The sequence below is a fragment of the Diabrotica undecimpunctata genome, chromosome 6 (genome assembly GCF_040954645.1).
Source record: "Diabrotica undecimpunctata isolate CICGRU chromosome 6, icDiaUnde3, whole genome shotgun sequence".
In the NCBI taxonomy this organism is placed as follows: Eukaryota; Metazoa; Arthropoda; class Insecta; order Coleoptera; family Chrysomelidae; genus Diabrotica; species Diabrotica undecimpunctata.
The window spans coordinates 93,438-108,758 of NC_092808.1; the positions used below are offsets into that span (position 1 = coordinate 93,438).

General features: G+C 33.2%; 1 protein-coding gene across 3 annotated transcripts in view; it reads left to right on the top strand.

Moving 5' to 3' along the window:
• Syt14 (Synaptotagmin 14) overlaps window positions 1-14,649 on the top strand; it is a 64,899-nt gene extending 50,250 nt beyond the window's left edge. For all 3 annotated transcript variants that reach the window (XM_072533921.1, XM_072533918.1, XM_072533920.1), the window contains exon 10: window positions 649-14,649. In XM_072533921.1, the coding sequence (XP_072390022.1) occupies window positions 649-849 (201 nt within the window). In that variant the 3' untranslated portion in view covers window positions 850-14,649. The remainder of the gene's footprint in view (window positions 1-648) is intronic.
• Window positions 14,650-15,321: the final 672 nt, after the last annotated feature.

A 15,321-nucleotide genomic window follows, 5' to 3' on the forward strand; every position in this document is an offset into this window, starting at 1 on the left:
GTTCTGAATGACATACCTTAAGATAAACAGCTATGATATCTCGCTTTTTATACTGGTGTCTTCTGTCATCTTTCAGCCATCTGGTCTTGCCGTGATGTATCCCTGCTTGTGCCGCTGGGCTTGGGTTGTAAACACTTTATTTTGCAAACATATGTTTAAAAACCAGATGTTTTGTGTCGCAAATCTACGTTTCAAAAGTTATCTTGAAAACAATATAGTCAAAAGCCCGATACTGACTTCTTTTAAATAAGTGATAGATTCGATTTCTCTGGCCGAAACAGCTGTAGTGATAAAAATTTAAAATAAATTTTATGGAAGTGTCGAAAACAAAAGTTTTAAGTGTTTTATTGTTAGATACAATGAATTTCCATCAAGTAACGGCCGAATCTATCGCTTGTTTTTTTCGTTTCCTGAAAAATAACAAATTTGACATGGTGGTTATTGTAAAACATGACTCGATTATTTTAACTAGGATTTAAGTCAGTCCTGATAACTTATAAATTATCAACAATAGAAGATTTATAAAGGGGCGTTATTTTTATTACTTAAACATCATTTTTAAGAGACAGTTAGGATAATGAAGGCACTATATTTGAGGAAGCTCTTTATATTGTCTTCGAACCTATTGTTTTATTATTTTCTCGACAGGTGGCGCTTTTCCAGCTCGCAGATGTAACTCTAATGGTATCTGTTTACAACAGAAAAGGTGTAACCAAGAAAAAAGAAATGTTGGGATGGTTCAGCTTGGGCTTGAATTCTAGCGGAGCGGAGGAGCTGGCCCATTGGATGGATATGAAAGAATTTCAACAAGAACAAATATCGCGCTGGCACATTCTGGTCCAGTCATAGCTGTTGCACATATCATTTAGAATTTTCTTTGTACTTTAAGGTACCGGTATGAAGAAAAACACGAGTTTAATAAAGATCTTATGGCGTGTGAGTTTAATGTAAAAATATATTTAATATTCATGTGATTATTAATTAAAATATTAAACTTTATCTACATATTTGTACGGAAGCTATTTACTTGTGGCATTTGAAATATTTAACTTTTTTTAAAAGAATGCCACATTTGATGTTAACAAACCCCTTTTTATAATAACTTTTCGAATCTCGAAATCAAATTTGTCGACATAACTTAGAAGATAACAACTTTTCAAACGCTTTTCAATATTTATCTGCAAGAACGCTGAAAAATCGATAAATACGAGTGGTTTATTTGGACTACTTATTTAGTTTGTCCATAATGAAGGTTGAAAATGTAAATAAATCTAGAAAGAAAACGAAAATGTATGGAAACCAAAAAATTTGTGGTAGAACATACGAAGGTGGCTGTCGCACCACCAAAAAACTATCCATTTTAAGAAGTTTGCGTAGATAATAAACCCCCAGTGTACTATTATTCTAAATTAAATTTACTAGACAAGTCAACTACGAAGTTTAAATTCAGTATTATTTCTTGTACTTAGAATTATATTTACTTGAATATACAGTGCGTTATGTTTTGGATTAGATATTACAAATACATAAAGCGCTAAAATCGGCAAAATTGCCTCGTACCAGGTAATTGTAATTCTCCGATCCCCTCCGCTCCAACACCTAGACAGAAAACAGAAAACGAGAAAGCCATTTAGTAGCACATAACAACGCAAGACTCCGTCCGTCGATTTTTGTTTTACTTACTTACACCCAGTTCATTTCTTATAACATAAACTCGATAAAAATACGCTGACCATTATAAAGCGGTGAAAAGATTGAAAATAAAAAATAATTCCTAATATAATAAGCAATAATTTTTTATGTCGTACATAAATGATTCAAATATTTGACCTTCTACTGCTGAACGGTATCCCAATCTGTCATAAAAACTTCTGTGGGCAAATGTGATGTAAGAGCTTCTGCTGTAATAGAATTATAGACTTCTCTTATTCGGTTTCTTAATTCATCCAAATCCAAAAAAAAATGAAGTCCATAGGTGTAAGATCTGAAGATCGCGCAGGTCTCTTAATATCGCCTGTTCCACTGATAACTCGATTCGGGAAAGTATTGTTTAGGTACACCCTAATTATTCGAGCGGTGTGAACTGAACAGCTGTCTTGATGGAACCAAACATTCTCCAGATTTACATCAGAGAATAGCGGGAAGAAATGATTATGTAACAAATCGAGGTATACTCTACTATTTAAGTTGCTCTCAATAAAAAATGGAGCTATTATATGGTCTCCTAAAATGACATTCCAGACGTTAACTTTTTGAGGACGTTGAGTTCGGTAAACAACATTTCTTTGCTAGTTTTCCCGCGCCTAATACCTTGTAATGGAAGGATTGTGTCTCCCTACTAACGAAACAGAAGATTCATCACTAAATAGAATGTTTTTAATAATATTGGGTTCATCATTAGCCATCGTTTCACAAAACTCTATTCTAACATTCATTAACATCCAACTTCCTAGCAACGCTTCTACTTGAACGTGTTGAATCTACCTCGATTGTTGCACAAATTTTGTGTATCCCGGTATTCTCTTTCCTCAACTTTTTCTGGTGATAATTCTTGAGCGTGACATTTTATGCAATTTTTGAGGCAATAACAACTCTCAAATTTTTTAATAATATTTTGAACTGACTGAACGGAAGGAATTGGTCCCCGTCAAAAACACAGAAAATAAATCTACACATTGCTGTCCAGAATTACCGCCATAAACTTGCAACATCAACACAACTTTCTATCTCTGCTTCTAGCTCCGTCTCAGTAGAGCATTCTAATGATAATTCAGCAGTTTAGCAATCAACTCCTCGGACTTACATTTTAACAGTTCCCAGGACACTTCTATTGACTCATAGTCCTATGATTCTGCCTTCATAAGACCTTCTAACTCGTTGGTCGTACGCGAAAAACAGCCCCTAATATTCTTCTGGTTTTCTTCCTACTTTCCAATTGTGCTGCCATAGTAAGTTTGGTTCAAAACCACCGAAACAACCAAGCTGAGATAAGAAACATGGCAGGTTACGAAGTAGTTACATTGATATTTTCTATCGCCGTCTATGCTTCAGAAACTTAAACAATAAAAAGCCGACTCAAAGCGTATAATGGCATTTGAAATGTGAGTCTACCGTAGAATGTTGCGGATATCATGCGCCCATCGCACAAATAACTCAATTTTAGCAGAACTTAACATAAAAACTAGACTCATTACAACTATCAACCAAAATATACTGAGATATTTTGGACATATAACTAGAAGAAGAGAAGGCATGGTGCAAGAAGCGAATGATGGTTGAAGGTAACGTAGCGGGTAAAAGATCCAGAGGAAGATCTCCAGTACGAGGGTCGGACCAAATACGAAGAAAAACAACATGCACAGGCGAGAGATAATTGGACAGAAATAGTCAAACAAATTACATGACGCCACTACATCCTTACGAAGGAGAAAAGATAGAGGAGGAGGAGGAATTATCTGTACAATAAATAAAACCAAATCCAACCTTCGTAAACTTGTCCAGTGAATTTAATTTAGATATAGAACACTGAGCGTTTATTATCTAAGCAAAACTTTTTTAAACTGGTAGTTTTTTGATGTTGCGACAGTAGCTATGAAATATATGTTTATAGAAAAATAAACACATAAACCTACAAAATTAGTGGAGGAAGTAAAGAGAATTCACTATATGAGTGATTTCCTTATGCACGTCACCCAATTTTACGTTATCAATTTAGATGAGTGCATGATAAAAAACTGCAACGAAAAAGTAAATAATTTGTATTAGCAAAATTAAATACAAAACAAACCGCTGTTTAACAAGGGATTCATAGTTACCAACGTTTTCGAATCTCTTAAAGCTCTAGGGACATATACAACTAATTGCATTAGAAGTTGTTTGGGAAAATATTTAGTATTTATTTACATATTGTGCTTTTAATATTATTATTACTGCATTATAATATGATCATATATTCTAATTACTTATTTACTTTAAAAGATTACAGTATGTTTTTCTCTTCTATTCAGTAAATTCTTATTTTTAAACTAGCTAACACATGTTAATCTATTTTCAAGTTCAAAAAATACAAATGTTGTTAATTGCCTCGAAAGCACAAAAAACGCTACAAAATGTCAAATTTCTGTGAACTATTCATTTAAATGATCGCCTTTCAAAAAGGCCATACAATATCATTGATTTATGGTAAGTGATTTTCTTTGTACAGACAACATTAATGAGTTACGCCAGGTATTCTCCTAAATTTTCAATTAATTGCCAATTTATTTACAATCAAATATTGTATTTTTTTCATTATTATTTTAATTATTAAACCAGCAACCTCAATAAGTTTTACACAAACTTTGCAGTTGTAATAAAACTTGGATAAATCAGACATTGTATTTTTAGAGCCAATTTCATATCTCTAAACATCACCGTATTGTTCCTTGCCTCTCATGAGGTTCTTTGTGAAAATGAATAAATTTCTTATACCCCAAGATCCCACTGCAGGATCACTCGGTTTAGAACGTAGTTAATTAAACTCACATTTTTACATACATTTAAAATTAAGAGAATGCATTAAGAATGAGTTACCTGTTAAAAAGTGCACGCAAATATTTTGAATTCAATAATAGTAACAATTTTTTTTAACAAACTGTAACAATCAATTTTTTTGGCCCGGACAATTTTTTTTTAATTTTTTGGATCATTCTGAACAAAATGGGTTTTTTGTATTTTTTCAATACACTTGATCTTTTTCGAGTTATAACACTCAAAAACACACGTAAAAAATAGTATTTTTGAATTCAGCAATGACCTAAATTCAAGTTCAAGCCTTATTCTATAAGTATTTTTGGCTTATTTCATTTTAAAACATTGTTTTTTAATCGTTAATGAAGTGCTTATGACAGAACGGGCACTCGGGCTACGGCGTGTATAAGAGAGAGAAACAAGATCTCTGGCACAAATTGCTGGTTTGAATTCTCATTGTACAGCTGACTCCTAAAAAAACTGATACGACTCTTAAATAGTATTTTGTAGAAAATTGAGCAGTGTTTTAAAGGATAAATACTTATTATTTACATACTGCCACTGCCAAATCTTAAAATTTGTCAGATAACTTATTCTGTTCAACCTCAAAAAATGACTCAACATGCTAGCAAAGAACTAAAAACAAGAATTGTAAATTAGAAGATGGTTGGTCACTATCTGCCGTAGCGAACCATTTTAACGTAGGCAGAACAACAGTTTTTAATATTAATAAAAGATGGAGAGAACAAGAAACGCTCGAAAGAAAGCAAGGTTCTGGAAGACCAAAAATATCTACCGCTCATGAAGATCGTACACTTTTGGAGAGGTTAGAAGAGAATCCTTTTAAAGATGTGAAAACTACAAGAATTATGTCACAGTTTCCGGAAAGAAAGACAACAACTTGGCGCAGAATTAAAGCATTGCATCTTAGGTACCGAACAGCAGCAAAAAACAAGCTCTTACACCACAACAGGACCAATCAAGACTTATATTTGCTTTAAACCGTCAGCTACAAAATGATGATTTTGGGACAGGGTAATATTTACAGATGAGAAAATTTTTCAATCTTCTAAAAAGGGCAAAATTGGGATGTATAGACCAGATAATAATAGATTTAATCCTCTATATGTTGATAGATATTGAGCAGCTGGTCATTTTAACGCCACTGTGTGAGGATGGATTTCATCTAGAGGAATGGAAATGGTATGGCGTATTGATGGCAGGTTTGTTGGGTAGACTTACCTGAATATTCTAGAAAACATCATGTTTCCCAGTGTAGAACAGTTACATCCAGAAAATAATTTTATCCTCCAACAAGATAACTGTCCTGATCTCACTGCAAATATAACAAATCATTGTCTCCAGAATAATAACATCGAAACCTTACCATGGCCCAGCTACAGTCCAGATTTAAACCCAATCGAGAATGTGTGGGAGGTTATTATAAAACGGTTGTATCGGCGTAATTTTATACCTCAAACTGCTGAAGAGCTGTGGCGCGGTATACAACCGGTTTGGGAAGAGCTCTCTGAAGAAGACAATTTCATAGTTCCTTTCACGCAGATGAACCGAAGACTACAAGCTGTTATCAATGCTGATGAAGATATTACAAAATATTAATTTTATTTTTACATACATAAATTTAGTATAGTTTTGGTCTTTCAGACCCTCGCTTTCTTTCGAGAGTTTCCTATTCCCTCCATTTTTTATCAATAGAAAAACTGTGGTTCTGCTTATGTTAAAATGTTTTGCCGCCTCTGATAGTGCCCAGTTATCTTTTAATTTTATTACAATTCTTGCTTTAATATATTGTTAAGTCGTTTTTTTTATTCCTTAATAATAATAAAAATAATAACAACAACCCTATTTTATGTAAAAACTATCAGTTATATAATCTTTATAAAATGCAGGAATTCAAAATAATATCAAAATTTAGACCTTAATAATTATTACAATTTGTCATAATAAATATAATGTCACACCAATCAAATACAGTGCTCAAAATCTTAATAAGAGTCGAATCAGTTCTTTTAAGAACCAACTGTACAAATGACCGCCCGCCCTGCCATACGCGTGTCATTATTAATTAAAAAACAATATTTTAAAATAAAATAAGCCCAGGATTTTCATTAAGAATTTCAAAGGTTTGAACTTAAATTTACGCACTTGATAATTTAAAAAATAATATTTTTTATTATGTTTTTTACCCTTGAAAATCGCCATTTTACAATCAAAAGAATCACATGGGAATATTTTTCCGAACCAACCCGAGTTTTTGGCCTTGTCTATGAAGGTTTGAGATAATTTTAAATTACATTATGACAGCTCATATTGTTTTAATTGATATTTTATGTAAAGTAATGTTTTTTGAGTACTAAACATAGACATGCCCCAACATTTTATTTTATTTAAAATACAAATAGTCCAGTCATCGGAGATTTGATCTCTGAAAAGACGAACAAACTTAATTTTGCTGAGAATATCAATTTTTCTACCCCAAAAAAGATGGGGAACGGAAAAAATCGATTTAACAAGAATCTGTACGTTGTAGCGTTGTAGAAAAAAATGTTTTAAATAAAAAATGTAGATGAGATAATTTTGAACAAAAATGTTTATTAAAACTTTTTGTGTATAATAAACCGTTCTCTCAGAAACGACGCTTGAAGCTACCGTCGATTTTTAATGTCAGTTACGCGCGCGAAATCAACTCTACGGTAAAAATCTTTTGTACGTGCTCATGTCGGACAGACTACTAACATTATGTCAACAAGGTCAACTCCACCCATGAACTGATTGTATTTCTTGATCACCTCAGGTCTATTAACCATTTCGTATTCCTTTTTATGTTTTGACCATCTTCTGCATTGATCTGGTTTGTTAGCAGCTTGGTATGTTGACAGAATCGTAACAGGTTTGTTGTCTAACCAGCGAGTTATGGCAATGCTTCCATCACCTCGAACCTTCGTTTCAGATGTACCTCTTGGATTTTTCATGAACTGTTTTTCTGGAGAAAAGATACAATTCCGAGGGACTCTCTTGTTTACAATCGTACCTGTTGCGTGGAAACCTCTTTCTAGTAATACATCGTCAAGTTTTATTGTTGTAAAATAGCGATCGAAGTAAATGTCATGACCAGGAACAAGACTTTCACACAAACTAAGAATTGCCGATTCACTCAAGCCATATTTCTATGCTGTAAGCTCTGGAAATGTTGAATCACCCTGATATACTATCATATCGTATAGTAACTCATTGAGATTGGCAAGTACAAAAATCTTAATACCAACAGGATTTGGTTTTCCTGGGCAGTATTGACGAATTTCGCAATGACCGGTGAAAAATATTATCATTTCATCTATACTTATATCATCAGATCTTATTTGACCATGACAATCATTTAATATTTTGTTGAACAGAGGTAAGACTTTCCAAATTTTGTTTACTCTTTGTTGATCATCGATTTCATTATCAAAAACAACATTTAGAGATGTTCTGATTATAAAAAATCGGGTTCGCGTCATAGCATTTTTGACAATGAGAACACCATACTTTTTCGACCAATACATTCTAATTTTCAGGCGCTCTATAGCACTCATAACGAATAGGACACCAATAAATGTTTTTACTTGTCAATTTCAGCTCTGTTCTTTTCTTCCAAGGTATATTCTATTTGTTGCCACAGTCATGGTTTCCAATAGGCGGTCATCAATATATTGCTTAAAAAAATTTTCAGGAGTCCATAACTGACAATCCACTTCTTTATACCTTGGCTGGTAAAGGGGTTTTTCTAGGGGAGAGAAATTACCGGTCCATGCATCAGCTAAAACTGGTAGAGGTACTGGAGCACCATTACGGCGACCTCCACTACTTCTTACTCTTGTTCTGGCACCACGACTACAACCTACTCTGATAGATCTACGAGACGTCTATGTTTCTAGTGTTAGTGACGATGAGAGTGATAATACTGACTCCGAGAGAATCTGTGAGGTTTTTTCTGAGGTATCCTAGTTATCTGAAGAATTTATATAGTCATAATTGTGGTTATCTGATTTTTTGGCGGTACAAATAAGGGGTCCTTCTTTATCAGAAAGGTTTAGATCTGATTCGTAAAGAACCTCTTCAAGTTCTTGTTGAGTTAGTGCTATACCAAATGAAAACATTTGTTGAAAAATGAAACATTTTGTTACGTTGTTGAAAATCGTACAAAATTGTTAGTATACATTAAGACCATATGTAATACCTATATGACATAAAACTATTACCTGCCACATTCAAAATATGTCCTCATGAATTTACAAAATAAAGATCGGGTGCAAAACTGATCATCTAGATACACAATACATATAAAAATATGTATAAAAAGTATATGGTGACATTAATATTTTATGAATACTTACGTCGTGAACGAGAACGGTAGGCCATCTTTCATGCTTCATTTGTTTTACCACGGTTTTAACCTCAAGCAAGCAATTTAATTAAACCCAGTCTGTGAGACACGTTCACCCCTAAGAATTACGTTCGGGTGTAACAATTCATTCGAGCGAGGTGTATTAACTCGAGTAAAGCAGGAGTCACTCCATCGCACTCCAATGCTCCAGACCATCCCTTTCCCCTCTGTAGCACTCTGATGCGCGATAGGAGCACAACTATCAGCCAAATGCTCTTCATGTGGGAGTTCTGTGTAATAGAACTCCAACATGGTTTCCTAACCGAATTCAAAACTTAGGACAGCGCATTGTCACTATAATCCTGTTATCTTACTGTGGCTTATCCCCGAACTAAAATTGCTTACTTGGGCCTCAAGTCTCCGCTCTGAGCTAGGCTCAGTTCGGCGACTTGATGCTCAAGGGGTTGGGCCCTACGTGCCCGGGTTTTTAATGGTTTTTGTTAATATTTTTTTGTGGCTTGCGCCGGTTTTTGTTAGTAGTTTTTTTATTTTTTTAGTGGCCGAAGCCGTTTTTTGTGTTTTTTTGGAATTTTCTTTTTTTTTTGGAGGATGCCTATAACATAAAATCAGAATTAATGTAATTAATATAATAATTATCTGCTTAAAATTAACTGGGTCCACGCTGTACATTGCGATTGTCCACAAGTTTTTTGAGCTACGAGCTATCTTCTTTGTGCGTTGTTTTGTTGTTTTTTTGTACTGTTTTCTCTCTGGTGTTTTGTTTTCTCTCTGGTGTATTTATTAATTTTCTCTCTAGTACGTTTGGTTTTATTCTACTATTTGTTGTTTGGGTCTTTTGTGCGGATCTGTGGAAAGCGTCGTACCTCATGATCTCTCGCAATATATGACTGGGATGATTGTCTATCTCCGCAAACTTTGTCCTTGCTTTTTATTTCATTATATCAGTCACTCTGATTTGTTGTAGTTCTCTAAAGAGGAATCTTTCTGCAACGTATCTCGGTACGTTGACTACTTCTCTTAGGCTGTTGTGTGCAGCTTGTATTTTCTTTTTTGATTTGAATTGTACTATATATTAATCTTATTTTTGTTTTCATTCTAAGTTTGCTTTTTCTTCTTGCTAGGCCTCTTATTGATGCTCTTGCCATGTTGGCTTTTTGTGCTGTAGCGTATACATGTTTACTAAACGTTAAGCCTTTGTCCATGATTACTCCGAGGTATTTTGCTTTGCTTTTCGACTCGATGAGATTGTCTTGCACAGTCACCTGTTCTTCTGGTTGTTGGTGCCTCTTTTTGAAAAGTACAGCCTTTGTTTTTTCGCAGTTTATAGCGATTTTCCATTTTAAACTCCATTCTTCTATGTCGTCTAGCGCTGTTTGTAAGTTGTTTACCGCTATGTCTACATTTCTGTGTTTGGCCGCTATCGCTGTGTCGTCGGCATACAGGCTTAGTAGTGTACCTGGTGTTCTAGGTATGGCTGCTGTGTATATCGTGTACAGTAGAGCTGACAGTACCGCTCCCTGTGGCACTCCAGCTTCCGGGTTCCCAAGTTCGGATAAAACTCTGAAACTACGATTGCTCAAGTACGAAGAGATTAGTCTTGTCATTTCTCCGCTGTAACCGTATCTTCTCATTTTGTAGATCAGTTCTTTATGCCAGACTCTGTCGAAAGCTTTGTTTACATCTAGGAAGACAGCTCCTGTGAATTGTTTATCATTAAATTCAGCTGCTATGTACTGTGTTATTCTGAGTACTTGTAGCTCACTGGAGTGTTCTGATCTAAAACCTAATTCGGCTTCGGATATTATGTCTAGTCTGTCTGTTTCAGCTTGGAGTCTGCTGAGTAATCAAAAAAAAAGTAGTTTAGACGTTTTAAATCGTTTATAATGTGAAAATTTAAATTCAGCGTCTTTTAGATATATTTCAATTGCCTCACATTTATCGCCAAAACCCAAACCGGAATTTCATGCTATAGGTAAAGTGCAATATTGGTCCCTGTACGGTAATATCAAATACTGGAGGATAATATCGAGCAGCATAATCGATTTTACCCGAGGGGGTTTTAGATGAAAGCCAGGGGATAGGAATGGTAAACTTTTTTGGAAAATTTTTTGGGGTCCCAAAATTGACATTATCGGCAAAATTCAGCTTGTTTGTATGATTTTTATAGGTTCGGTGGCATTTTTGTCTCTAAAGAATCAGTCAGAATAACTAAAATAATTCTAAAATTATCATTTGAGAATTTTTAAGAAGTTGGTAATAATCTGACGACGTAGAAATGCCATTTATGACGTAATTTATGTGTAAGGGACTTTATGATGTGTAAAAGACATAATATACATGGACTAGATATTAGTTTTATGAAGATGTTATAGTTGGTAAAGTAAAAACGGGTCGACAGTACTATATCCCCTTCTCTCCCATTCGTCGTAGAAGATTGTAATTGTTTTCCGTCTATAATGTCTATTAGCTAGTGTCTGTTTTTCACAATCTTATCTTCTCTCATTCCTTTACCTATTCCAAATACTCCTGATATCGTTGCAAACGTTGTGAACATAACAAAATTAATAATAATTATATTGAGAAGATGGGGAAATTACACAAATTATAATGAATTAATAGATATATGACAATTTAGTCTTCTTTGAAGAAGGATATATTTACGAAAGTTTGTTATTTAAAATGAACGAATTGACACATTGACTTTATACATTCCTGTATTTTCGATGTATTTTCAAAAAACATATAATTGTGAATGTAACAGTCATAGGTAGGCATAAGTAAGATAAAATTGGCAAAGTCCATATTTTTACTTGGATAATATTGGCATATCCTCAAATATTTTAAATATCTATGTACAAGTATTTGTTATTAAATATTCGTTAATTTTATTATCGTTAATATTATCATTGTTGATTATATCGAATTCAGGTAAATTCCGTTTTATATCAGAGTTGCACAGTTCTTACAGTTTTGTACGATTTTTGATTAAATAATATTATTTGAATATTTTATAAATTGTTAATTGGTTTGTTTTGAATATTGATTGCTTTTAATATTTGTGCATTCTAATAAATTAATTATATATGTTTATCATTTAAAAAAATATTGGAACTCCGGAAACAATGCAACACTAACTGTAAGTTGCCTATATTTGGCGCAACTCCATGATATAAAATGTAATTAAGCTTCGAATGGTACATTGAATATATTGTGTTTCAGCGTTTTTGTTCAGTAAAAATGTTGTTTGTATTAAAAATGCCGTTTTCAATTTAGTTTATTATAGTAAAAATCGCGATAGAACATTTTACCCTATCATTTGTGTACCAAAGTACAAAAAATGTGTACAAAATGAGAGATATTGCAGTAGTTAACCAACATTCGTTGATTTAACTACTTTGTTTGGTATATCCAGAAAACGCTGAAATACATTACAACCAAATTCATCTAATGACCCATATAACTAAGGTGTCAAAAGGATTATTAATATTATGATCATTAAATTATTTCCATAATCATTGTTATTATTGTTATTAAAATACTTATGGATATTTTAAAATTTGTTAGACGTTTTTATGTACATTATTTAACGCACGTTTTATTTTAAAACAAATAGAGACGCACAGGTAATTTTTAGTACATAAACATCATCTTAACATATATTTTCTTCAAAGATCTTTGTAGTTTACATATAGATCGATTGAGATAAGTATAATTTACTGCTTTAAATATCTCACTAAATTTGATGCATTTTGTGGTAGGGGGAGTAGTACACAGTGAAACAAAAAAAAATCTTTTTGAGTTCAAAAAATTTATTTTTGAATTAAATGGAAAATTTTCAAAGCACACTAACTCTTTCTTAATATTCTACGGATGAAATTCGCTAAAAATTCACATAATGAAAAAAAAATAGAACTTAAAGAAAAAATACCGAAAATTGTTTCACTGTGTACCACAATCGGTACACAGTGAAACATATTATATCTAGTATCTTAAGAAAATGTTTTGACCACGTAAAGCCCTTATCGAACATCTAACGATCCAAAGTCAATATTAAATTTGTAATAGCCTGCCAAGCTTTGATTTTTCATGGAAACCGGTTGAGGTAAAACCATTTTTATACCAACTTTATTCACTAGAGCTAATTCAGGCTATGGAGGAAAGCGAAAAGAACCATCCATTTTCTTAAATTTTCGTAAATACGAAATTTCATAATCATTTTGGCCATTAATATCGGTAAGTAGCTTTCCAAAATAGTGGACCTTTTAAGGAAAACGTACCAACACGAAATCGTCATTATTAGTACTTCGAAAATATTCAGGTTGTTCAGGAATCCAATTATCATCATCATCTGAGGAATCGGCTAGTTGGATATCACTTTCTTTACTGTAGTAAGACTCTGTTTTTTGCCGTTTAATTAATTTGGTTGTTGTAGGGAAATCCTTTAAACGATCTTTATCCTTTTTACTAATTAGTGATTTCCCTTTTCCTCTTTCTTTCTCTATCAACACATCTTTCTCGGGTGTGTCAGTAATAATTGTGATTTAATCTCGCTTCCTAGGTTTCCTGTTATCTTTACGGGGTGGTGCTTTTGGATACCCTCTTAAGTCTTCTGGACTAGCAAATGTTGGAAGTTTATTCTCCATAGTTGTTTATAGCTGAAATCCTATATTAGATGGTCCAGTTTTTTTTCTGGAGTAATCTCGTTCTGAAGTTGTGTGCCAAATGGTCCAGCACGTTCAATATCTGGTGTAGTCTCTTTACGAAATTGTAAGGTGACAGGTCCAGGTAATTCATAATCGAGGACATCGTCCCGTTGTAGCCTGTCAGATACTGCTAATGTTAAAAAGTCTGTTTCGTCAAAGATTGGATTAAATGGATAAATTCCGTTTTTCTGGAATCCTGACATTATGTTAAAAGGAGTTAAGGATTTTGCATGAGCTTTTCCAGGATGTCGTAAAAGCCAAGAATCAATACCATCATTGTAATGTGCTTTGAATGGTAAAAAGACAGATATATCTAAAGGCTGCATTTTGTGACTACAGTGTGGAGGTAGGGTCAAAATAGTCACACCTGCAGCTCGAACAGCAACTGATATATGGCTTTCATGATTGTCATATATAAGAACGGAAGGATTGTCAGGTGTACTATGTGAATGCTTTCTGAAATGGTCAAGAACATGTGAAAAGAGTTCGGCCGTCATCCAACCATTGGGCGTTGCTAATCCCAGTGTACCTGGAGGTGCTCCAGCTACCATGTGAGTTTTGAAATATTTTCTCGGAAACACCATTGCTGGGAAGGTATGTGCCGTTAGCACAAATGATTGCTCAAGTTGTTACTAGAGTTCCACGTTCGGCACTGCTACATTGACTAACTTGTTTAGAACTCTTTTCAGCTAGTTGGTTTTCAATTTTCAGTTGGCAGCAATTTCGGTTTTCACTGTGAACCATGTATCACTGTGTACCACTTTCCTCTAACCAAAACCGATTTTTAAAATGTATATGTTACGGAGAAGTATGAGTAAAAGTTAAAGAAAATGGCTGAAATGGGCAGAAATAATTATAAAAGTTTTTCTTACTAATATTGTACTTGAATCCTAAGTAAACGCTTAAATATTTTAATATGTATTTATATAATTATTGTAATTTATTATTGGTAGAAATGGGACCGATTTAACATATTTGGATAAACAAAATTGTTGTGTATTTTACTTTTAATAATAACTATCGTTTTTTTATTCGTCTTTTATTTCAGACAAAGTAATTCCTTTTTTGATAAAAAGTATTATACTTGATGAATTTTCACCAGACATAAATAACCCAAACTACATAAACTTATTAAAAGTGTTGCCTATAATTTTTTTTATATCTGATTTATCCAGCTCTGGATTTATCTCAATGCAAATTTATTTACTTGTGAAGGTTTTAATTTATAACCTCTAAAATCTAAGGATAATCCTATATATGGCCAGTTTTCTCTATATCTTATTATCTGTCCCAAAGATTTTTACCCAACTCAATCTGCTTACCTTAATTTTTAATATTTGGTTTAGTTCCCTATTTGTATTTTAATTGAGATCTTTAGAGTAAGTGTCCATAGCTATATTAAAACTAGTTTTATCGGAGTTTTTTTTTTCTCCTTATCGAAATATTTCTTGATTTTAGTTGTTTTAATTAACCAAAGTAACATCTGTTAGCAAGGAGCGTTAATTTTGCTGTTATCATTTTTTGTATTTACGATAGAGTTAAGATATGATCATACACAAATTCATAAATAGTTTCTATGGTTTGTCCGTTCATAACTAAGCTTTGCATCTGACTTTATCTTGTTTATTTAGTTAGAATTTAATGTTTAGTTCAAAGAAATATTAGGTAATAATTGTGCAACAAAGCACTGTAAGTTGCATA